This window comes from Alligator mississippiensis, chromosome 4 (assembly GCF_030867095.1).
Source record: "Alligator mississippiensis isolate rAllMis1 chromosome 4, rAllMis1, whole genome shotgun sequence".
Taxonomy (NCBI): Eukaryota; Metazoa; Chordata; order Crocodylia; family Alligatoridae; genus Alligator; species Alligator mississippiensis.
This window is the reverse complement of record NC_081827.1, coordinates 103098178-103124316: the sequence shown is the minus strand read 5'-3', so window position 1 is coordinate 103124316 and position 26139 is coordinate 103098178. Positions and strand designations below refer to the sequence as shown.

Genomic DNA, 26139 nt, shown 5'->3' with positions numbered 1-26139 from the left:
TTTGAGAAGAGTCATGTACCAGGAAGCAGAATAGCACCTTTAGTGGAAGTTAGTTTTAAGAAGTAAGCATCTTCATTATCTTTAAGAAACATTTTTTATCTTTATATCTTTTGTATAGGTTTCCTCCATTGCTGGAAATTTGTAGATACTTATTTTCCTCTCTAAGAGAGACTGATTCATTGTGGCAGTCGGCAAGTCGCACCCGTTCCCATATCATTCCCTTTTTACTGGTTTCAATCTAGAAGAAAGTTTGAGTTGCTAGACTGACAGGAGATGTTGATGCTAATATGAACAATTAAATCAGAAATTGAAGAGGGCACTGAACAAGAGGATGCTCCCAGGTTTCAGTTGGGAACTAAATAGGGCTTAAGACCCACAAGAAAAGCCACTTACTGTTTTCTTGACCTAGTGCTGAAGTGAGCTAGTACAACATAATCCCAATTAGCCAAACTCTCAGAGTTAGACAAAGCTCATCAGTGTTTGCCAAGGATGTGCTCTCCCCTCCAGTTCCCCAAACTCAATGGGTAGGTAGTGAAGTGCTCCCAGTCAGTTTGCCAACACAAACTGTATGAGGAAAATACTCAATGGCTTCACCAAGGCCAACATGAGCCATGCCATGTTCTGAATTTCCACCCAAGGTAATGCCTAACCTGTTTAACCCAAAGCTCGTCACACCAGCTAATTTTAAAATAGGCACACCCCAACTGGGAGGCCAGCTCGGACAAATTTCTGAAGGATTCAAGTGTCCTCCAAAACTTTTATAAAGTGACCTGTCCCAACTATTCTCACTAAACAGCCTTTTATCATAAAAATGTCTCACCAAAAAAAGATCTGCATTAAGTATAATAAAGAAGAACTTCAGAGACCACCTAGTCAAGCCTCTGACCCTTTTGCTGCCTGCCATCAAGAACAGTGAGGGAAGTATGCTGTAATAATGAGCTCTGGAGGTTTTGGGGCTATATTTATTACTTTTTATGAATTAAAATGGCATGAAATGGGATGGGATGGGCTTCACCTGTCCCCCAAAGGTAAGCGTGTGTTTTCTTCTAGGTTGGCGGATCTCCTCCGGCAGGCTTTAAACTAGGCTCGTCGGGGGGAGGGGAAGATGAGGGCGGGGGAAGCCACGGACCACCAAACCATGTGGCACCCACAAGGACAGCCCAGCCTGAAGAAGGAGAACATTGGGAACCTGCAAGCCATGGGGCAGCCAGCACTACAGAACAGGTAAACAACAAGAAGGTAAGAAATAAGGGGCCCCTTGGGACTCGGAGCGGTGGGGCAGCAAAGGCACCAGTCACAGGGCTCAAGTGCCTATATACTAATGCGAGGAGCATGGGGAACAAGCAGGATGAACTAGCGCTCCTGCTTGCACAAAACACTTATGACTTAGCAGGGCTAACGGAAACCTGGTGGGATTCATCTCACGACTGGGCGGTACATATTGAGGGTTATAGATTGTACAGAAAGGACGGGGTGGGGAAAAAAGGGGGAGGGGTTGCACTCTATGTCAATTAGCAATATACATCGACCCTCATCAAGACAGAATCAAAGGATGAGGAAGTAGAAGGATTGTGGGTTAGGCTACGTGGGGGGCAAGGAGAAAGGGATTTGGTGGTAGGGGTCTGCTACAGACCCCCACACCAAGGGGAAGAAATAGATTTGGGGCTCCTGAGGCAGCTCTTAGAGATCATAAAAGCTAAAGAGGTGGTAGTCATGGGGGACCTAAACTACTCAGACATCTGCTGGGACACGCAGACGGCAAAGTCCCACCGTTCACGCAGGTTTCCAACCTGTTACTGGACCTCCATCTGACACAGGAGGTGCACGGTCCCACTAGGGGGAATGCCATACTGGATCTGGTATTGGCAACGGGGGATGACATGGTAGGGGACCTACAGATCGGTAGCCATCTGGGGGACAGTGATCACCTAATAATAGAATTCACCATAAGACGTCGAGTGGGTAAGGTAACTAGTAGGGTGAAAGTGCTAGACTTTAGGAAAGCTGATTTCAATGAACTCAGGCCATTAGTCAAGGACGCACTGCAGAGTAGGAGTTTTGAAATGATGGGAGCCCAAGAAGGGTGGCTGTGCCTTAAGGAAACGATCCTTCGGGCACAAAGCGAGACGAACCTGATGCGAGGAAAAAGAGGGAAAGGGGGCAGAAGGCTTCCTTGGCTGACCAGAGAAATCCAGGGCAGCCTAAGGGCCAAAAGAGAGCACATAAAAAGTGGAAACAGGGAGAGATCACCAAAGATAAATATACCTCCTCTGCTCACGCTTGTAGGGAGGCAGTTAGATGGGCCAAAGCTACCGTGGAGCTGAGGATGGCATCCCAAGTAAAGGACAAGAAATTGTTTTTTAGATATATAGGGAGTAAATGGAAGGCCCAGGGAGGAATAGGACCCCTGCTAAATGGGCAGAAACAATTAGTGACAGACAGGGGGGACAAGGCTGAACTCCTCAATGAGTTCTTTGCCTCAGTGTTCTTAAGTGAGGGGCACGACAAGTCTCTCACTGGGGTTGTAGAGAGGCAGCAGCAAGGTGCCAGACTGCCATGCGTAGACCCTGAGATGGTGCAGAGGCACTTGGAAGAACTGGATGCCTTTAAGTCGGCAGGCCCGGATGGGCTCCATCCGAGGGTGCTGAAGGCACTGGCCGACATCATTGCAGAGCCACTGGTGGGAATATTTGAATGCTCGTGGCGCACGGGCAAAGTCCCGGAGGACTGGAAAAGGGCCAACGTGGTCCCCATCTTCAAGAAGGGGAGGAAGGAGGACCCGGGCAACTATAGGCCAGTCAGTCTCACCTCCATACTTGGCAAAATCTTTGAAAAAATTATCAAGGCTTACATTTGCAAGAGCCCAGCAGGACAAATTATGCTGAGGGGAAACCAGCATGGGTTTGTGGCGGGCAGATCGTGCCTGACCAATCTAGTCTCTTTTTATGAGCAGGTTACGAAACGCCTGGACACAGGAGGAGGGGTGGATGTCGTATACTTAGACTTCAGGAAGGCCTTCGATACAGTATCCCACCCCATACTGGTGAACAAGTTAAGAGGCTGTGACTTGGATGACTACACAGTCCGGTGGGTGGCGAATTGGCTGGAGGGTCGCACCCAGAAAGTCGTGGTGGATGGGTCGGTTTCGACCTGGAAGGGTGTTGGCAGTGGGGTCCCGCAGGGTTCGGTCCTTGGACCGATACTTTTTAATGTCTTCATCAGCGACTTGGACGAGGGAGTGAAATGTACTCTGTCCAAGTTTGCAGATGACACAAAGCTATGGGGAGAAGTGGACACGCCGGAGGGCAGGAAACAGCTGCAAGCAGACCTGGACAGGTTGGACAAGTGGGCAGAATACAACAGAATGCAGTTCAACAAGGAGAAATGCAAAGTGCTGCACCTAGGGAGGAAAAATGTCCAGCTTACCTACTGCCTAGGAAATGACCTGCTTGGTGGCACGGAAGTGGAAAGGGATCTTGGAGTCCTAGTGGACTCCAAGATGAACATGAGTCGGCAGTGTGACGAAGCCATCAGAAAAGCTAATGGCACTTTATCGTGCATCAGCAGATGCATGACGAACAGAACCAAGGAGGTGATACTTCCCCTCTATCGGGTGCTGTCAGACCACAGTTGGAATACTGCGTGCAATTTTGGGCGCCGCACTTCAAGAGGGATGTGGATAACCTGGAGAGGGTCCAGAGAAGGGCCACTTGTATGGTTAAGGGCTTGCAGGCCAAGCCCTACGAGGAGAGACTAGGGCACCTGGACCTCTTCAGCCTCCGAAAGAGAAGGTTGAGAGGTGACCTTGTGGCTGCCTATAAGTTCATCACAGGGGCACAGAAGGGAATTGGTGAGGTTTTATTCACCAAGGCGCCCCTGGGGGTTACAAGAAATAATGGCCACAAGCTAGCAGAGCGCAGATTTAGACTGGACATTAGGAAGAACTTCTTCACAGTTCGAGTGGCCAAGGTCTGGAACGGGCTCCCAAGGGAGGTGGTGCTCTCCCCTACCCTGGGGGTCTTCAAGAGGAGGTTAGATAGGCATCTAGCTGGGGTCATCTAGACCCAGCACTCTTTCCTGCCTATGCAGGGGGTTGGACTCGATCTATTGAGGTCCCTTCCAACCCTAACATCTATGAATCTATGAAAGGCTCTGGATTGACAGCCTTAGGGACAGGGGTCAAGCACAAAGCGGTGGAGTTGCATAGGTTCTCCACATTACACCAGTACCAGGCCTCTGACCTTCATCTGAAAGGGCTATTTCCAGGTGTGAAAAAAGAATTCAGTCCGAGGAGCAGAGCACTGTGCTGCCTTTTTGACAAGTCTGCCAACCAATTCAGAAAGGGGACCATCCCATTCATTTTATCCAGGATCCTGAACCCTCCCAACCACTTCTGACATGGGTTGGACTCAAGCTGTGGCTCAGATGTGCAAATTTCTGTAACTTATTGGCAACTCCCTGAGACATCCAAGCCCACTTCATCCCAGTAACATCAATGCCTGTCAAGCAGGCAGAAGGAGTGTGTGTACTTACCAATCTGTGTGCACATCATCAATCACCAAAAGGATCTTGGGTTTCTGGGCCACAGGGGCAGGACTTGCCGAGTGCTCAATCAGTCCTGCTGCTGCTTGGGTCGTGTGCTTCATGGCACTGGAGATGGAACTGAAGATGCTAGTTCCAGGAGAGGGAGAAGGAGGCTTCTGAGACAGTGGCTGTTGCTGCTTCCTTTCAGTTGCTGGAGAAACTGGAGAGCTGGTGGAGTTATCCGGACGCTGCAGGTCCATCATGTAGCCATTGGGCAAGTTGGCCACGAAACTGCTGTCTGAGAGGCGCCTTCGGAGAAAATTCATTTTTGAAGCTTATGGGTGAGAACTTCTCACAATAAGAGCAAAACTAAGTAACTCTGTATTTCACACTTCAGAGGCGCTTGGGGGATCACTGCTTCTTACTTCAGAGAGACACACTTTCACGTTTGAAATTCTGAGAAACAGGTAGGTTTCCTTTTCTGATTTTCCTGTAGGAAAGTAATAAGAGACATGCATGAGCAACTCTCTCCAGTTCGAACAACTTACTGACCCTCTAAAATATGCTTTCATGACCAATCAAGAACCAACACTTAGACTAAAGGGAAAAGGTCAATGTTCCATATATTTTTTACAAACTAGTGCTGGACAAGTAGAGAGAACGAGATAGATCTCTGGGGTTTTTCATATCCCCAAGTCTTACTGAGTTGCAGAGAGCCTCACCCAACCACAATAACAAAATTAATTGGTCTTCTGTCTCAATTAATTTTGTCTAGACCTGAGGGAACACTGGGGCAGACTACTGAAGCAATGGGTCCAGTACCTAATATTTCCAAGGAAATTAAAACAAAATTCCTGAAATACTTTTCAACACCATTCATCATAATGAAGATTTTTTTTCCCTGACTCTAGCTGGAGATTTTGAAGCAAGATGAGCAAAAGACAAATATGATCTATTCTGGAATTTAAAAAAAACCCCCAACCCCCACAGCATAATTAGCACCTCTCTGAACAGGCAAGCAAATAATATGATTGGATGAAAATGATGCATTTGCTGATAGCTTGTTAAAAGGACGCTAAATTTTGAGAAGCAAGCATCTGAACTAAAAAGGACCACAAGAAAGAAAGTAATTAAGTGTCCTAAAACACTTTGGGACCAGTTTTTGAATAAGCACCCTGTTTTGCACATGCAGTTTTTTGTGCTCCCTTATCTGGATTGCCGGCATGATGTGTTCAGCAGGTAGTTGCTAGGTATACCACCACGCTATCTGATGTGTTGATTCACTTGCGAGATTTCTGCACATTCACAAAATAGGAAGCAAAATTTTAAAGGCTGCTTGAGGTTCCTTTACAAACTTGCCCTCTAGATGTAAATGTTTCTTTTAGGAATAAGGTCCATTACTCTCCTAATCTTCTCCTATGGCACCTCTGATTTCCTGCAAGTCTGTTTTGAGTAGACTTCCAAAGGTCTTATATCTCAAGACTTTGTCTCACTGGCATAGAATCCTTTTGTTCTTCCAGTTATAGGACAGATCTTGGATTACAGGCCCCTATGGATAAGCTGTTATGTCCTAGCCAGGACCGGCAAACTTATATTTTGGCATCCCCCCCCCCAAAATCAGTGGTGCTGCTGCAGGCAGAGGCAGTTGAGTAAGGGCACAGGTCACAGTTTGGTGGGGAGGTGGAGAAGCATTGTGTGCCAGGCAGGTGGACAGGCAGGCACCGCTCCTGCTGTGTGGGAGCAAGGTGGGAGGACTGGAGCAGGTGCTACTCCGCCTGAACATGCCCAGCTCAGCTCCTCCTGAGCAGCAGCTGGGGGCAGGGAGTGGGCTGTGTTGGGCACTGCTCCTCTTGCCTGATATGAGGTTGGCTGGGGCAGGAGAGTGCTGCTGTGAGTGCAGACTATGCACATGTGTATGCATGGGCGTGTGCGTGTGTCCCTGACCATGGCATCCTGGGCAGCCACCCACACTGCCCACCCATAAGGCCAGCCTGGTCCTAGCAGGTCTGTGTTGAACACTTGCAAGTCTCCCCTTCCACAGCTGTGACCACTAGTTAGTTAAATGAGCAAATAGCTCTCTATAAACCAACTCACCTTACAGCAGGAACATAAAGCATAAAACTGCCTATATACATATCGATCTTACCCCTTCCCACCACCATGGAATTTTAGAAAGACTTAACTAATTCAGACTTCTCTCTGCAGGACCTCAATCTGTAGCAGACTTTTCCTCCTACATCTCCTGACAGCTACCTTCTACCTGTGTCTAAAGAATGACACAGTAAGCATTTAGTGAGCACTTTACCTTTTGCTTCCCAGCCTTAGCAATAGTTACAACTTTGCTGGAGCCTGGAAGTAGCATCTCTAAGTAAGAGCTCAAGTACTGTTCCTTAATAGCCTCTGCTGGGTTTACCAATAGGTTAATTATTTAGAGACATTGTGCTGCCTTTCTGTAAGTTATAATTTAATTATACATTTAATTATATATGTTTGATTGCAAGTTACAAGTTATAATTAAATCAACACATTCATATAAAAAGCATTTTAGTAATTCAGTATAGCAACACAGTAACTATAGGAGTCATATAGTGCAAACTAGTACCGGTCAGGTCCTCACCCTTCAGGTCTAGTAAACAGCTCCCCAACAATAGTCAGCCTTAACTTTCTAGGAAGAGTCTACCAGCAAGAATCCTACCTCAATAGTAATAAGCCTCTGTAACATCAGAGATATTGCCCTTTCTGGGGGTCAGAGTGGCAGAAGAACAAGAGGAAGATTTCTTGAGGATACCCTTAAGGATATACATTCCGCAGTCTTTTGCTTGAGGGGAAATATAGAAATTTCCTGATTATCACAGAAAGTAAGTAGAATCAGAAAAAATAAATTTGCTCTATGCAACAGACTCCACTCAAGGATATGCCTGATTCTGGTGAGAAATGCTTAGAGTAGAACTGTGGTCTGGAAACCAGGATCCAAGTTCAATGTTCCTGTAGTGACATGTAGCTCACACATACAGATGAAGTAGAGTTAGAGCTTATGGGAAGCACCATAATTAGGTATGCTGCTTGGCTTATGCAGGGTCAAATTAACACTTTAGTGGGCCACAGGCAAACAAATTTGTGGGCCCCTACTTCTTCCCCTCAATAATTATAATACGTAAAATAAGTACAACCGGGCCTCTTCTTTACTCAGGGCCCTAGGCACGTGCCTAGTTTGCCTGATCCAGCCCTGGGCATATGGATGGCAGGCCATGAGTAATCAAGAAAAATCTAACATTGCTATCAAGAGAGCATATGGTATCTCTTACAGCTACTTTGAAAAAACTGTCCCTGGCTCAGTTAATAGTTATTTACATTAATAAATAACAAGGTAATAGTTATTTCCTGCTATCTGTCACTAGAGGGAGCTTCTGGCCATTTATAATAATCAATGGAAAAAGTTTTCTAAAGCATAAATACTGTAGTCCATAGAGACCTGCATACTTTTGAAAATATTGGCTAGTACTTAGTTCTCATATCAGTAGTGTAACAATGGGTGGGCAAGTTGGACAAGACTCAGGCCCTGCCTAAAGAGGGTATACTGGATTGGAGCTAGGGGACGCACTTCCCATCCCACCATCCCATCCCTGCTTCCCCTGCACCTTGCCCTTCCTGCCAGTGACTGCAGCTCCCGGTCTGTTTCCAATTCCACCAGCAAGCAAAGCAGAGCAGCAGTGCTGGTGCACAGTGCAGGAGCAATAGCTGGTAGTTCACTACTGCTAGGGAAGATGCCACCTCAATGTTTGGCTGCCAAAAAGAAGTTTGAAATGGCTGCTTGACATGCTTGTCCATGGCAAAAAGAGGTAACATCTTCCCCAGCAGCAGTGAACCTCTAGTGCTGTACCTGCACCATTATGCTTCTGGCTCACAGGATTAATTCTTAGTGCTCCTATAAGCCTTTTATCTTCTAAGCAGGTCATGATGCTGTATTAACTAATCTGTATGCAGCATTGATGGAAAATACCAAAGCAACAACAACAAAAAGCTTTAGAATATTTTGCCTATTGTTCTACACAACAGAATGGTTGTATGCTTCACCAGTGGAGGTACAATGGTGTATGGCAGCATTATAGGGCAAGGAAACAAACAGTACCTAGTTATTCTATTCTGGCAATTGCAAGATACTGCTTGGATTGATGTATTGGTCTCTCTTGGCTCTGTGGGCTAACATTGTCACTGAGTGCTGGGGAAATGGTGTTCTGTATCTCTAGGTCTGGATATACAAGGAGGAAGGAATAAATTGTGCCACTTAGTGAATGCCTTCAAATAAATGTATCATTGATAAATTCCAAAAAATGACAATCCCAATGAGGCAGGACATGATGAGACCAAGACTGAGTGACTTTGGGATGGCACACGTTTCATGAAATTCATCTACAAGATCGTAAGAAAGATAGAAGAATACTAATTTCTTCATTAAAGAAAATTAGGACAGGAGTGCAATCTTGAGATTATATTTCTACCAGGACCTGGGGTAGTATAATTGAGAGTGAGTGAGTGAGTCTTTGCCATATCGATATATTTGTTATCACTCAGCAGCCCAGCCAGAGAGAAAAAGTCTTATCCAAGCAAGATGAGAGAGAGAGAGATTGAGGGGGGCGGGGGGAGCGGAGGCGGGAAATCAATGTAAACTGCCGACAAGCTCCTGTGTTTACCGGAAAAGATCAACAACAAATAATCTGCTTCTCAATTATGCATGCTGTATTTTCCTTTTGTTCTTTATTCCTAAATACATTTACATAAAAGCAGGCTCTATGCTCATTAAGGGCTTCAGATTCACAGATGCTTGGCTTCCATAGTTTGTCTGCCCCATGGAGTTCAGGTGAAACTGTGGGTCCTTAGTACTTGTGCAAAATCAGGTTCCAAAGAGTTTACAAGCCAAATCTGGACCAGGTAAAACCTTACTGATTTCAGTCAGTGGAAAGGGAACAAAACCTAGAGTCAACTCCACAACTGAGAAGCTTTGTGTAACACCATATTTATCCCGCTGGCATTTATTGCAAATGAATCAAATCTGAATACTTGCATACAACCATTACCTTATGACTGTGGTCAATAGATCTCTCCCAAACAAAACCATGATCAGGACATGGAGCTTCACTAAAACTGAGCACGTGCAGCTAGGGTAGATGGCTGAGTCTTGGATGGCATTGGAGTAGATGGCATAAGAGGGGATGGGAGAGTCAGCTTGAATTTACAAGTAGGAGACGAATTCAAGGCAATTCCATTGTAATTGGCTCCCATAGGTAAGTGGATCAAGGCTGGAGCTAGAATTGCAACCTTCACCTTGTACTGTTACAGCTGCCACCTCCCTAGGCTGTCCTCTAGTAATGGCAACTTGAGTCTGGCTGCCTGCTCAGGTGATGACAAAGCAGCCCCATGCAGCTGGAGGAGAAGACTGAAGGCAGTGGCTGCTTCCTTCTCACCGGTCAGCTGGCTGCATGGGCGTGCACTATGGAAATGTAGAATTCAGAGTAGCAAAGATTCTAGCTTTATTGCTAGAAAAAGTCACGTGGTCCCAAAACGCTTTGCAGACACTAAGGAGCTTAGCTTCACAGCATCCTTGTGAAATATCACTCCATTTGAAATATGAGGAAAGTGGAACAAAGATAAACAAGATAAACTAGACCTCCTAATTCATTGTCATGTTTTAAACACTAGACTGAGGCTAAAAGCCTAAAGACAGTGTCCTAGACTTCTGAACAGTTCACAAAACTAAAGCTACTCTGCAACCTGTTGGAAATACAAGAGTGAGAGCCATGTGAGGGCATGCTGATCTGGCGGGTGGTGGTGCTGGTTTGGGAGTATGGTAAGTGGGGAGCTCTTCAGGTCATGCTTGTCCAATTTCCTGTTGCATATGTTCAGAACAGCTCTGTTAAACCTGCCTCAGCTGGTGAGAAGCAGGGATCCGGGTTTTCTGTTTCCCACAGGAAAATGGAGAAAGCTGCAGACTTTACCTTTTACCGGAGGAAAATGCTGATTTCTCACATGGAGAAACCTGCAGATTTTACAGTTTTACAAAGAGCTCTCTCAGGCTGGCAGGATTCCTGGCTGCAGGGGGCTGGGAGAGAGTGGGAGGAGGGCGGTCAGGCAGGGGGTGCCATGCATGTATATGCACATGGCTGCCCGGCAGCCTGGAAAGCAGTTCTCATAGGTAAGTTGGGGAGGGGGGAAATTGAGGCTCTCATAGGGAAAGAGTTGGGCAGGGCTAGGGATGCTGCCCAGCTGGGCGGTGCCTGGGGCCCGGGGCTACAATAAGCGGCTGCAGGGCCCCAGCAGGGAGTGGGCCAGGGCCATGGTGGCTCGTCCAGGAGCTGCAGGGGTGGGGGGGCGGCTACTGACCACTGTGTGCACTCCCAAGGGGGCGGGGGGAACCATGCCCCCTAGATCTGTGCACACGGTGCAGGCAGCCCACTGTGGGCTTGGGCTCCCACCCTTCCCTGGGGCCTCCGCAGCCCAGCGGCTGTGACCCAGTGCTGCAAGGTACAGTGGAGTTGGGAAGGGAAGAGGAGTGAGGGGCCTTTAATTTAATCACAGCTATTGTGGGGGGGGGGTTATCAGAGAAATTGTGATTTTTTTAAATCAGAGAATTTGCCTTTTTTTTTTTTTTTTCTTCTTCAAATCAGGAAAAACCAGGATCCCTGGTGATATAGCTGCTACAGTGTAGGGTCACTAAGGTCAAACTTTAGAATAGGAAACAGAAATGTTCTAACAGTGAATGAAAGTCATGAGACAAAGAAAAGAAATAGCCCATGGGAACAATCCTATCTACTGGGGGAAAAGGGGGTGGGAGGAGGACGACAAACACTTGGAAAGAAAGGAGGGGGGAAAAACACCAAAGTCAACAAGAGACAGCAGGAAAAGCCATGAAAATCCTGATATATGCAGAGGCAGCAAAACACAGATAATAATAGGCACTAATGAAACAAGATCAATTAGTGACAGTGTGCAGGATCCATAGCAGAAAGGGGTCAATACTAATGGACCATGATAGAAAGGAACATGTTTCCTTTAATATTTAGTTAAAAATTTAGTTTGTATGAACAAACTAACCAAATCCCTTAGAATTTCAGTGACAGTTGTGCACATACATGCTTTGGGCCCTTAGTCTGCAAAAATCCAAGCTGTCTTGAAGTTTTTTCATGTATGATAAAACAAGACACAAATTCTCACTGAAATCTCTCACCATCCCTGTGCCTCCCTTTCTAATGTGAGCTAGAGCCCAGAGGAAATAGAAGTTGATTGGCTGATTTCTGTTGAGCATGTTTGGATTTCCCCTGAGCCTTTTATGTATGCCATCAGACAGTGAACTGACAGAGCCACAACAGACTACATCTACCTCCCAGCTCTTGACAACCTCCTCTTAGCGGTGCTAAGGGGGGTAAACAAGCACACAGACAAGCTACCATGAGGTAGAAGGGGGTAGGATTTATCCATGGCTGCATGCACACCAGATCCTCCTCCTTCCCTCCCTCCCATGTAAATAAAAGCTAATTCACAGCATCTTGCCCCTTGTTGAAAGATGAACAGCAGAAATCAATGAGGGGTAAGTTACAATGAGTTAGGTTTCATTTACCTTGGGTAAGAACAAGCACACAGGTAGTCACTGGGTACGTCTACATGTGCAGTTAATGCAAAGCAATATACTCCGGTGCTTATTATGCTGGAGATTATTGCCCCCAAGAGTGCCATTTCAACATGTGCCCAAGACCGCAGCACACTGAGCCAGGTTGGAGCAGCAGTGGTCAGCCTACCAGCCTGTGACTGTTCCCTCTGGCTCAATGTGCTGAGGAGGGACTGACTGGGGAACAATGGTGCTTCAGTGCAGGGCTAGCTGGCAGGCAGCCCCCTCACTGAAGCACCCTTGTGCCCCTGCCAGCTGGGTCAGTGTCTATTATTTAGTGTGCAGCAATGCACATATTCTGCAGCAGGGTAGTACTTGTATTTACAAGTACTACCCTACTGCAGAGTTTATTAGTTTACTGAGGCCTAATAGCACTGTATGTGTAGATACTGAGACATTTACTGTGGAGCTAATTAGGCAGCTCTGTAGTAAAAATCTCACGTAGATGCACCCACTGTGGAGCAGCTGATGCGCAACAAATTGCTGCTTTTACTTACCTCGGCATAACTTGTTTGTGTGCCTACTCCCTAAGAGCAGCCTGTGTAACCCAATGTGGTTACAGCCACTCAGATCAATAGAGCCAGACTCAGACCCTGCTGCAACCTGCTGCAGTACTTATCCGAGACAAGGACAACAGGATCCCTCCAGGTGTCTCTTACATGGACTTGAACACCCGGAATACATCATTAATGACCTTCAACCACTCTTGCAAAATGACCATCATTTCAAGGTTGCCACACAGGACACACTTGTCTTGGCTTATAGGAAGCTCCCCAGTTTCAAACAGCATGTCTCAAGCAACACGTTACCAAACTCCTATTCTCACCGAGGCATCAGGCCTTGCACTAGACCCAGATGCCAGCTGTCCCTCCTCATCAATACAGATTACATCATCACTGGACCTAATAATATGGATTATAACATCTGAGGTTCATTCACTTGCTCCTCTACCGAGGTTGTATCTGCTATTGTCTGCTTACAGGGCCCCTCTGCCGAATACATTGAACAGACTGGGCAATCCCTACATGCAAGAATGAGGGATGCTGATCTGACATGAAGCTGCAAAACATACAAAAGCCTGTGGCAGAACATTTTAACCTTCCTGGGCATTCCACTACTGACATTAGGGTAGCTCTTAGGGCCTTGTTACACATTACACTGTTGATCAGTGTTAGTGCTAGCTCAAATTTGGAGCAGACAGGGGCCTGGAGGACAGAGATAAGAATAGCCCTCCCTTCCCATTCTGGGCTTTCACCTGCTCCCCAGGGCTCCACCATTTTCTCTTCTCTGTCCCACAGGGTTCCCTGCCTCCCCACCATCTATCCTCCCCTCCACTCCACTTACTTGTGGCTGCCCATGCTGTCTGACCCAGGGAAGCGGGCAGGGAAGGGTTAATGTGAACAGTTAAGTGAGTGAAGGGGCATGGGGAAGCGAGTGGGGGATCTGGGGCACTGGGCCAATCTGGGCCAACGGGGAGAGGGGTGGGTGCTTACATTTAGGGGTAGGTAGCCTAGAGTGCCGCAGAGGCAGCCACGGTCCAGATCCAGTCAGTTGATGGGCCGGATCCGGCTTGCAAGCCGTATTTACCCACCTCTGCCTTAGTGTAACATGAACTGAATAACATGGATAGGAAACAATCTTGCCGTGGAGTGGTATAACTCTGAGCCACATAATGGGCAGTTAAAACTAAATTTCAGGTCTTAATGTGCAGACAATCCAGGTGTTAAGAGCTCCAGGAACCACCCAAAATTGTGCAACAAGGCCCTTAGTGAAACTTGTAAAAGCTGTCTTGAATGTGAAATTGCAGAACAAGAAATCATCCACAGACTGGCTTGTTAAGTATGGTGTAAACAGGGACTACAGATCTTTATCCCATTACCTGGATTAATTTTTTTTTACCTTTATGTTATGGATTTATTATTTGTTTGCCTCTCTCTCTGCTTGCTGGCCCTCTCCATCCTCTGCCCACCTCCCCATTTCCCTGTCTTTTATATGCAAATCACTCTTTCTATTTGATAGCCTGCTCTGTGCATGTCCTTTCATAGCATCTGATGAAACACTCATGAAAGCTTATGCATCTCTGAGGTGCATACCTGCCTTATGCATACCTCCACCCTGCCTTAAGCATATCTCAATCACCCAACGAACGCAGAAGGGGATGCTCTTTCTCTGCATTCATCACAACAGCGCAACCACTAATACTTCACCTGCCATTTTTATTTTATTATCCAACAGTCAAATTTTAAACATTCAAAAAGGCCCAGTTCTACTATCTGGTGTACAAGTACAATTTAGGAGGGTGCTTCCATGGGATTATGCTGGTATGAGAGAGAAGCATATCTGGCCTAATGAATTGCCACTGCTGCTTTCACAAGGAATAAAGTAAGACAGTTTTATATCTCTCTCTGTTATTATCAGGAGCTCTGCATTGCTGACCCCAAGACTTCATATGTCAGATCTCAAGATATAACAAAAATATGCAACTTTCTGAAAATGAGATTTAAAATATATATATTTTCAGGTTCTTTTACTGGCTTCAGGGTTCATTTGAGCTACATTTCTAAGCTTTTCTCCACAACTATGCAGGCTACTTCATTCCATATAAAAGCAATCATTTGTTTAAACAGCTGTAGGGGTTTAAGAAAAAACAAATGAGCTGCGTGACAAATTTGAAGAGATAACAAGCTTCAATTGACCTATCAAATACAGAATAGAGAATACAGAATGCTTTGCTCAAGTCCAGTCCACAGAATATTTTTCAAGGAATGACACACAGAGTAGGAAGATTGTCAATAGCGACCAAGAAACTTAAAATAACAAGTCACTAAAGGTCAAAAAGACTTGTGTTCCTCCATCTCTCAGGCACTTTTAAAAACATCCCACATTTATTTGTTACAGTTTTTGTAGTTTTGCTGCATCTTCAAAACCATAGCAGGAAAACAGACAAGAAGTCTTTTGGAAGAGACTGAGCTATGAAGCAGACCAGACCAGGCATAGTTTTAGGGATAATACTGTTAACCTTAATCTAATTGGAGTTCCTTGTTATTTGCTGGAGTCACTTGCTTCTGTGTTTTTCATTATTCTCACTCAACAGTAGCCATGATTCCTCAGTAAAGATGTGATTTGTAAAGGTTTTCATAAGCAGCTATGGTTTTGCCATCTAGCTTCCTTGTATAGATACATTTAGAGATGGCAAGGGATCATGGTATTAGAATCATATTTTAGAATGTCACACATGCTTTATCAGATGAGCAATTTATAAAATTTAACACTAAATATTTTTACGTTGCTGTATATGCTTTTGAAAGAAACACCACTTTGAACAGAATACTTACAGTGACAAAGAAAGATGACCAAAAAACCAGCCAAAAATGTAGTTGCAAACTAAAAAAAAAAGATAAATAGCTTATCCCAATGCCATTTTCAGTTGGTTAGATAAAATTGCCCAGATCCTTTACATTTTCAGTTATTCACATTTTTTCAAATGTAAAACAAACTTAAACATTAAAATGGGACATAATTTTTTAAAGGAAGCCGAAGTTGGGATTTTTCATTTTTGTACTGACAGCATTATTGTTTTGCATATTTTGTTTTTGCCATGATGACATGCTCTAAAGATGTGCAATCACACAGCATGTCTCCGGAGTGTGTCAATGATTTATGAACGCTTTTTGTGGCTTGGCTGTACTCTACATCACTGTCTACTTACCAGCAAAGCCAGAAACAGCTCAACTAGAGCAAGCAACATAGGACAAAGAAATCCACTGTTAATCCTTGGAAATTACAGAAACATCTCCATAATAAACCTGTGGAATTGGCACACTGTCTCCATTCCTTATTTCCCTAGAGTCAAAAAGACTTTTCCAGACCTAAGGCTTGCTTTGCAATGGTGACACTAATGCTTCCATTAAGACTAATTCTTGTATACATGATGAAGGCATTGCACTCTATCAGATCAAAGGAAAAGAGGAGGCCGCAATGCTAACTGTGAAGTTTATGCAAATAAATAGATGAAGCTGTAAAAAGACGACCTAGAAGTGTTCAAAAGCCTTTAGCTGTTTTCATTCCCTCCCTACCCCCTCAATCTGGTCTTAAATTTGTTTGGAGCTCATCTAATTTATTTGGAAAATACAGATCTTAGTCCCCTGCAGAAACTGTGGAAAACCCTTATTTCATGATGACAGGAGTGAAAGTGATACCAGGTTTGGCATTAACAGTAAGGACTCCCTTCACTGACTAGTACATTGCTTTGAAGTGTATGGATTTGAAGGAAAACAAGTAGTAGGATGTATTTATTATGTAGGGCCTGACAATACATTATGGCTCATCCAGACAAAGGATGCCTATGGGACTAACAACTCACTGATTCCTACAAGAAATAGCAGACTCCTTCACAGCCTCTATGCTGTTCCACCCTGGTGGATATGTCATATACTCTTCTCCATCCCTATGTCAAATGTATTTTAGATACATCTCAATGTATTAGTTAAGAGCGGTATAGTCTGGACTATTTTCTTGTTATTGAACTAAAACCACAGCAAAAAACAAAGCTGTATTCCATTCAGATTTTTTTTCAAAGGGTTACAGAAAGAGACAAACAGATAAACAATGGAGAAACAATTCACTTGAAGAATTGGTGAACTATTCAAAATTCATTTCTAATTGTTGATGGATGTCAATGAATGGGATTTTTGAAAGCATCCAAGGGATTCTGGAGCAAAAATCCCGCCATTTTTCACAGACTTTTGAGACTGGAAGGTACCACAATGATTATCTAATGTGATCTCCTGAATGACAGGGCCCATGGCATTTTACCCTAAATCAAACCTGTGCACTTCTAAATCCTGTAGGAAACAGTCATGCATGTATAAAGGAAACGGAAAAGAAAAAGAAGAGTGCAGCTTCTCTGAAGACCATGCCATCTCAAAGGTTAAACAATCTTCTACAAATCCCAACTCCAGTCCATACAGTCCTTTCATGCTTTGCTGGGATCCTTTGTCCTACATATTCTATTCTCACAGACAATCAGGGGACGCAGCAAGGGATCGGAGATCGGTTCACCAGGGTGCCTCTTGGGGTAACAAGGAACAATGATCACAAATAGAGAGCAGATTTAGGCTAGATATCAAGAAAAACTTCTTCACCATAAGGGTGGCCAGAATCTGGAATGGGTTTCCAGGGGAGGTGGTGCTCTCCCTGACCTTGGGGGTCTTTAAGAGAAGGCTGGATAGGCATCTGGCTGGGGTCATCTGACCCCAGCACTCTTTCCTGCCCAGGGCAGGGGGGGCAAACTCGATGATCTGTTGAGGTTCCTTCCAACCCTAGCATCTATGAATCTATGGTGGGGGTGCAGTAGAGTGGATGCACCTTCCTTTCAGTTAGTCATGGTGCAGAAGCAGTAGCCAGGGACTTCTTTTTTTTTTTTTTTTTTTTTTTAGTCCTAGAGGCAAGTAAGAATTCCCCCTTCCCTTCTCCTCTGTATTCAGCAGCAATTTCCTTCCCCTCACCCCTTCCCTCTGCTGCCACTGTCTCAGGCTGTCCCAGGAATGGAGGCAGGGGTAGATCCAGAGCTGCTCTTGCCCACTCCAGCTGGGCTCCACCAGGGACAGCTGCAGCAGCAGACAGGTTCTTTATTCCTGCCTGGTACTCCAGTGTTTCTTGACAGCCTGTGAACACGTATGTGGAAAGGAAACCCACTTGCTGTTGCTATCTCTAGCCGAGCCTGCTGATGTGCAGCCCAGCTGCAGTGGGGTATGAGTTGCTCTGCTGCCCCCACCTTGGCCTCTGGGTCATGTAGGGATGGCAGCAGTGGCAGGTGGGGAAGGGAGGAAATGTGCCACTAAGCATGGAGGGTAAGGGAGAGGGGAAGGAAGATTCTTACCTGTTTGAGGTACTTAAAAATAAGTTTCCTGCTGCTTCTCCTGTAGCACAGTCTGCCCACCCTGGCGGGGCCGGGGGGGGGCAGGAGGGAAAGGTTGGGATCCAGAGTACAACCATCCCTGCAGGGCAGGTCACTGACTCCTGCATCCCCCTTTCCAAAATCCTGGATCTGCCCATTGAGACAACTCATTTGCTGCCATTTCAAAGATGACACAAAAACCAGTCTTCACTATTCCAGACACTCCATTATCTGAGGTCTCTCAACCCGTTCCACATGCAAAATAGATATAAAATTATCTTATATACAATAGATTTCCTGATGTATGCAATGGATGAGTGGAGGTAAAGCAAATAAAAAGAAAACTTAGTTTTCTTTAAAATACTGAGATGCAATCTTCTGCTTTCTCAGCATACATATGGACTTGCACTCCCATCTACATAATATCAAGAGGAGCCTAGGTCCCTGGAATATGAGCACACTTAAGCTCTGTCTACATAGTAAATTCACCATTTCCTGGTGCAGACTCCTCACACATCACACTGCTCTGCTGCCATCTAAACTGGAAACAGTGAAACAATTTCTGTGCAGGAGGGCTCATTAGAACTGCTGAGTGACATTCCCACTTAGCCAGCTCCTAGGCTGATGCAGCCACCACTGTTTCCAGTTTAGGAAGCAGCCCGCCCAGAGCAGAGTGGTATGCTTGAGGGCACTTCTGCTGGGAACTGTAAAGTTACCATACAGAGCTGGCTGATTTTAGCGATGGAAGGAGGAAGGGGAATCAAATAATGAGGTAATATTTCTGGTGAAGTGGCAACAGAATCTAACTTTAAAAAAAATCCTAAATTCAATAAATATTAATAGATTAATTAACCAGAATTCTTCAAACACTGAGGACAAAAAAAACAAACAGCTTTTCACTAGGGTTGGTAAAGAGTTCACCATCTTGAGTAATGGATAATACCAGCTTCCAGTGTCTGGCTCAGGCACTGTCATAACTAACCCAAATTTTGCTTGATTTCTTAGGTCTGACCTTTTTGTTTTTCCATTTTTAGAAATATTACTATCAGTCATACGTGCACATACAAACCCTGCTGACATCTAATGTACACTTCACCATTTCTCCATTAGCCATCATAGTTTTTCACTTAAATTCTCTCTCTCAAATTCTATTTTCTCAAAAATAAAATAACGCTGATATAACTCCCCAGTAATTAGATTCTATACATAAAACAATTTATAAACATTATAATTTTTCAGGTATAGAATCAAATTATTGTAGGGTTGCCTTGACCTTGTCCTCTTCCCACTGCTAGAGCAGGGAAAATGAATCTGAGGGGTCAAATAATCTCTTTACCCTCTACCCCCCTTCAGTTTCTTCCCCCTATACTCCCTTTGCTCCCTCCTTACTCTCAGACCCTGCTCTCCCTGAGCACACGGAAGTGTAGAGTTTTTGGTTGGTCTAAGGACACAGGCAGGCAAGGTTCTTTGGGTAGATGTAATCTCTTTTATTAGACCAACTTACAATTGGAAAAAATGTCTTTGCAAGTTTTCGGGCACAAGCACCCTTCTTCAGGCACAGGGAGACTCTGCTGTTATTCTGAGATCTCCAAGGAAATTAAGAACAAATTTGAAAACAATGACCATGAAATAAACATACCAGTAAGAACTTGCATATTAGAAAATTGTTACAGGTATCCATAAACTTAGTTCATCCAAAATTGATACAATTTTAACCTCTTTTGAAACAGTTGTAAGTTTTAGCACGCCTAGTCCATAACACAGCTTTGAGTAACACTTGCATACCTACTTATGCATAATATAAACTCTGTGTGATATTAGTCCAAAGCCAAAAATCTCATGATTTATCACATAGTTCATTGGGCTGGGCCCCAGAAGTGTCATAAGTGTTTCAAGTCATGGTGACCCCACAGCTCAGCACTGCTCAGTATGTGCATGTATACCACCCCCCAAAGAAGCCATGTGCTAATTAGCCCACCACTCACAACTGAAACTAGGTGTTCTTGTCAAGTCCTGGGATCCTTCAAAAATGTATATGCAGATGAGGCATGAGACCACCTGGTCTGGCTCCACCTTATGGAGAGTGGGGCCACACTGATCACGTGATGGGCTTAGAGAGAGGCTGAAAGAGCCTCTCATTTACACAGACAGGCTGTCAAGAAACACTGGAGTACCAGGCAGGAATGACATTTGATGATGTTTGTCAGACATTTGGTGATGTTTGCCAACCATTTAAGGCTGGTGAAGAAATAGGAATTACTGGAAATGGGAAAGAAAGGCACAGTTCAGCTGTGGGTGTGAAAGGAAAGTCAAAATTTATGCAACAGTGGTTCATTACAACTTGAAAAATAATCAGCGCTAAGAGGGACTATGAGCAATGGGCACTATTGTATATCTTAATCATATGGGCTACAGTAACCTATTCTTGTGGTAGGTTATCAATCTCTTTGCCCAATAGGGCCCATGAGTTTTACAGACGTGCTCAGTGCTGGCTGCATTTCATCAACTTCATAGTTGGTTTCTATTAATGAGCACATGCAGCAAGTTTAATGATAGACAATGTATTTACTGAAGGAGGTTTTTTGTGTGCAACTATAAGATGAGGTGCTTTTTTCCCCCATGCTGACTTGGGGTGGAAAAAACCTCATTTTATATTCAAGCAAATATAGCAAATAAGTGTCCTCCAAATTTTGTAATACTGTGTATATTAGCTTATTCTGTGTTAGAGGGATGTATTGAAAGAGTTAAAACACATCTATGAGCCGAACAAATATATTTAAGCCTGGGATGCTGATGGATGATTTTGTTCAGCGATGCCTGAAGCTGCCTTCACAAAGCAATTATGTAAGTGCCTGTGAGATCCTGCAACATCACAATTCAGTTTGGAAGAACCAACTAAAGAATCAACCATCACCAGCACCTACAGAACAGGCAGCTGATGGTCAATCTGGTTGCTAACCAAGTGCCCAGAAACATGCCTCAAAGCTATTTCAGATGTCTTGAGCCCTGGACAACCATGAGGTGAATTCTTGCACGCCCAAATGGCTAGGCTTTCAGATTTGTGGTTAAAATCTGGCTTGACAGCAAAAGGGTAAGTAAATACTTCCTGTAACGGATCTGTTTCTCCCTTTGCCAAATGATTTATTTTCTTTTGCCTGACTAGTGTTCTGATCTTGCATCAGCACTGGGGCCTTATGGAATCATCTCTGACATTCAGAAGTGACAAAAAGTAAAAGCATCTAGTACCTAGCAATTGTATGAGCTGGGGAAAGAGGGGAATGGTTTTCTGGCCCACAGGCAATTGGAAGAGGCAGTATAGGTGGGTGGTCTAAGGACAGAGCTGGAAACTAGGTACCAATGTGTTCTAAAGTATGACTTTGCCAAAGTTATAAAGCCGGTGCCCTGGTTTCCTCATTTACAGACAAAGAAAACAATACTGTATTGCACTCACAAAAGGTGTTGAAAGGCTAAGTTAACGCTTGTAAGGCTGCAGCCCATTAAACACCTGAAGTGCTACAAGCACCTAACACACAGTAAGTGCTGAGAGTTATGATCAGTCACCTGGACTCCTCAGGCACAAGCTCTGATTACCCCATCCTTCAGTCTCTCAGCTTCAGCAGATACTAATCGTCACAAAATTAGCCGGTCCTATTTAGAATCCAGCCCTCAGGCTTTCAAGAAACAGTGAATCTGAAGCCACCTTAGGGAAAACATCTTTTCTACTCTCATTTGTGTCAGAAACCTTTTTAACTGTAAATGCAAAGTCTTCAGCCACAAGTGAATTTTTGCCAGTGTTGTGCGACCCCCCCCCCCCCCCCCCCCATCTCCCATTCCCTAACACATACACTAACCTTTTCCTCCATGGCTGGGAAGGACAGAAGAGGGGAAATGAAGAGTATGTAAAAAAACTATTCTACAATCCCACTAGGAAGGTTTCCACTCATGTGCATTGTAATTGATTTTTGATGGGCACACGCACAAATACAGCCAGGAATAACCTATTGCAAATAATATGAATATTGTAGCACTCTGTAAGGCTGTGTTCTGATTTTAGAATATAGCAGAGTATCTCAATGACACTAAGATAAAGGGTTGACTTATAAAAATCTCTGGAGTGCCCAAAAGGGCTGATCTAGTATAGGTAATTCTGTGAAGTATTATGCAGATACTACTAATTAATTAATTGCAAGTATTCTTATTTTTTTACAAGGGGCATTAAATCAGTAAGAGGGCAGCAGAGCAGCAAAAGGGCTGAAACCTAATGATTACTGTTTTTATTCCTGTTTAGGGCTTTTTCATTTCCTCTTCCGAGGAAAGAAATGTGTTTGAATGCTAGAGAGAGGTAGCAGCTTAAGAATCAAATCACAACCTTAGCTGATGAGCCATCCCAACTCAACTAGCTATTCTTCCTTGTTTCCATGACTCTTCATTATCATGTCCCCTCCAGATTTGAATTCCAAGTCCTTCAGAATAAGAGACTCATGCACTAGCCCTATACATGAAAATTGTCCAGCTTTCAATGATCCATATGCTATTAGACTATCACTTTCATTCCTAAGCAGAAAGTTATTCAGCAGATATTGAAATATAATTTGGTAGGTTCATAGTTTTAAAAGGTTGGAATGGACAATTGTGAGTTAACAAAGACCAAATATAATTTAGTATATTCGTCCACTCTTCTTATAGGATCTTCCATCTTGTTCTCTCTCTCAAACTTTATAAGCCCAATTTTTCACAACTTATTCACAGATAGCCACTTTGTTTTACACTAGCTTGTGTTAGTATTAGGAAACAAAATTGATTCAATTGCATGTTATCATATGGCAGTCAACATGTTATGAAACATAAGAATGTATTGCATATTATAACTCCATGTGTGGAAGGATAGCCTTATAGTTAGACACTAAAGTTGCAAAGTGCAATCCCCTGGTTGACAGATTTTCTGATTGACCTTCCACAACCTATTTAATTTCTTTGTGCCTTGGTTTCCCCATCTGTAAATAGGGAAAATAAAATGAGTATTTTGAAAGGGGTATCACAGAGCTACATTTACTGGAGTCTGTGAGAGGCTTAGGTAATATGGTGAAAAATTCTATAGAAAAGCATAAAAGTAAAAGGAATAATTTTAGGGTGTTTTTACCTTTATGAACAACAGGCATATACTTTATTCCAAAATAAACATTTGAAACTAAACAACTACATTGTGTTGACCATGAAAGAATATCCAATTACCTTATTGTGTACTCAGCTCAAATGACAACTAGGTAGTCCCTAATAGTAAGGCTCCAGAGCCAATATATGCATAATCCCTTCTGTGCGTATAGTATTAATTTCTTTAGGACAGTAGATGGGCAGGGCTGGTGTAAGTGTACCTGCTCCCTTGCCTCTGTGCCCCCAGAAATGCCTAAACATTTCCAAACATGACCCTGAGCATGAAATGACTGAAAACCTAGCACTAAGGATTAATCCCTAGCTGAGTGCACAATACACCCTCTCCCTACCTTATATTAGAAGAGATGAGCTCCCATGCAGGAGCACTTACTGCATCCTAAAAACGCTAGAATTGCCAAACTGAGCTTTTCTCCCCAGAGCTCAGTGTATGGATTCTGGCTGAAATGCCTTCAGTGATTATTCCATGTGCTGACCATGTCAGGACAGGATCTTACATATTGTACAGTATTTAGTATATCACGCATGGTATTAAAACACAGAAACTTTTCTAACCAGAGATCAGCCTTCCCCTCATCCTACCCCTATTAAAAAACAACTGATGGAGGCAAAGGTTGCTCCTGGGCCCCTTCAACCACCATTAAAGTACTAAACAACAGGGGGTAAAGGGAATGATATATTTTACAACCAAAAGAAATTGTTCAGTTGATCTAGCCTAGCCCCCTGCCCAGTCCAAGCCATGAAATTACCACCTTAGCATTTCCTACATCAAACTCAAAAACAAAAAGTTTGAAAACTCACTTGCACACTTGCCTCGTCTGCCTGAAACAACTACAGCTGGATAGAAACAGAGCAAGCAGTCACCCAAAAACCTGACTGAGAAGGGGCCCTGCAGCATGATGTACAGGTGGTCTAAGCCTTGGGCTCTGGCAAGACAAAAATCAGGAGATCCAAGGTTCACAGATATTTGCCTGTGTGTCCTAACAGAACTCAGATGTTGCTGCAAGACACAGGGAGGGCAGCTGTCTCTTAAGGGACTGGATCTCAAATCCCGACTAGACAAAAAATCCTACAGTTAGAGTTGCCAGACTCTGGAATAGGCTTCCAAGGGAGGTGATGGACTCCCCTACATTGGGGGTCTTCAAGAGGAGACTGGACAAGCACCTGGCTGGGATCACATGACCCCAGAAATTTTTCCTGTCAAGGGTGGGACGGGGGAGTAGGACTCGATGATCCATTGAGGTCCCTTCCGACCCCAGCATCTATGAATCTGTGAACAGTCACTTACTTGTACTATGTGCCAAGATAAATCAATTACCTGGAAGAAATTCCAGCTGAGTTTTCCTGATTATGGGCCTCTCAACTGATGCTACACTGAGGGTATAAATCAGCAACATTGCCCTGTTGCACTGTAGCAGGCAGCTGGTATGTCAGCCATGTTCCTGTTCTCCCTCTTCCCTTTTGTTGCCATGCTTCATTACAGAATCTATCCCCTGGGGTCACAGCTAGACGTAGCTAAGAGTTCATTGCTAACAAGGAACTGTGACACTGCAGACCTCTTGTAAACTGACAGCCGTCATCAGTGCCTGTCTAAAGATCTAGACTGCAGAGTGCTAACTCAGTGGAGCTCTAGCTGGAAAAGCTGAAGTGAAAGTTAGTAACTGCTTTAAGTAATATTCCTACTTAGTGAGTGTATGATGGTTGTCAGTCACACATTAGCAATGAACCATTAAAGTGCTATGAAGAACAGCTACAGCATTTGGGTTTAGTTCAGAGGGCAGGCAATGTCAGCTTGCAGGACTGTGTTTGGTCCCCCCAAAAGTCCTCATTAAGTGCACCCACCAACCCTGCCCCTCACTGATTCCTCCAACCTATAAGCCCACAGCTACTAGCCTCTTCAGGCTATGAGCTAATGTGTGCATCCCGAACATTATTTTTAATCAACCCTATTATTTATAAATATTTAAAGGTGAATGTACCTGTTCTTGGCTCCAGATGCTCTATAGCTAAGGCAGACATTTATTAGAAACCTCAAGAGATCTCCAGGCCCATCTAATTAACATTGCTTGCTCCCTACTGTTATGGGAAAGCATATTAGATTAGCTTTACAGTGCATCCTGAAGCTGGATGAATGTGGTCTCTATTAGAACTACTTGGAGCAATGAGGAGGAAATGATTTTTAGAGTCAATGATGTTGCATTAAAACTCCCTGACACCAGCTGCTGCTTTTTCAAACCAGAGGGCTCTCAGCACAGGGAGATCCCAATTACTGTGGTACCACAAGAAGGTAAAAAGTAGTATCTAGTATAACCAGGACCTAACAAATACATTGCTTGGATCAGGAGTGTTCTGTTTGCAAAGCTTTCAACTAGCTCTAGTACTTAGTGCTGTGAAGGACCTTTTTGCAGAGCATCCTTTGCACAGCAGAAAAGGCTTCACAGCCTTTATTTTTTCCATGAAATCAAAACTGACTGTTATATCCTTCACCTCAAAGTCTGAATTCTATACAGCATAAACAACTGCAACAATAAAAACAGATCTTTTATCACTTATACTGATTACTGGGTTATCCCTGCTGGCTCACCCAATTACCACACCCTTTTGTTCACCCTACCAATTGAAATTCACATGAAAAAGTGCACTTCTCCTTAAGAATAAACTGGAATATGCATCAGAAAAAGAAGAGCCAATTCTTCTTCTAACTCAGGCAAAATGTCTACTCCTTCAGTGGGATTTCTACCAAAACAAAGGCTGCCAAAGGGCTGCAGGTTGAGCCCCAAATTTTAGTTTCTGTTGTCATTTCTGTGCTCCCTGTTGGCAGCAACTAGCTTACAGAAAAACAGCACTGTTTATGACACGGAGTGTGACAGCCTGACGGCAGAAAGGT

The 26139-nt window shown here is 44.1% G+C and overlaps 1 protein-coding gene across 2 annotated transcripts in view; it reads right to left on the bottom strand.

Annotated features, from left to right (window-relative positions):
* Window positions 1–26139, bottom strand: part of SYN3 (synapsin III) — a 377511-nt gene that overhangs the window by 270993 nt on the left and 80379 nt on the right. For both annotated transcript variants that reach the window (XM_059726429.1, XM_019489296.2), the window contains exon 2: window positions 4534–5014. In XM_059726429.1, coding sequence (XP_059582412.1) covers window positions 4534–4850 — 317 coding nt within the window. In that variant the 5' untranslated portion in view covers window positions 4851–5014. The remainder of the gene's footprint in view (window positions 1–4533; window positions 5015–26139) is intronic.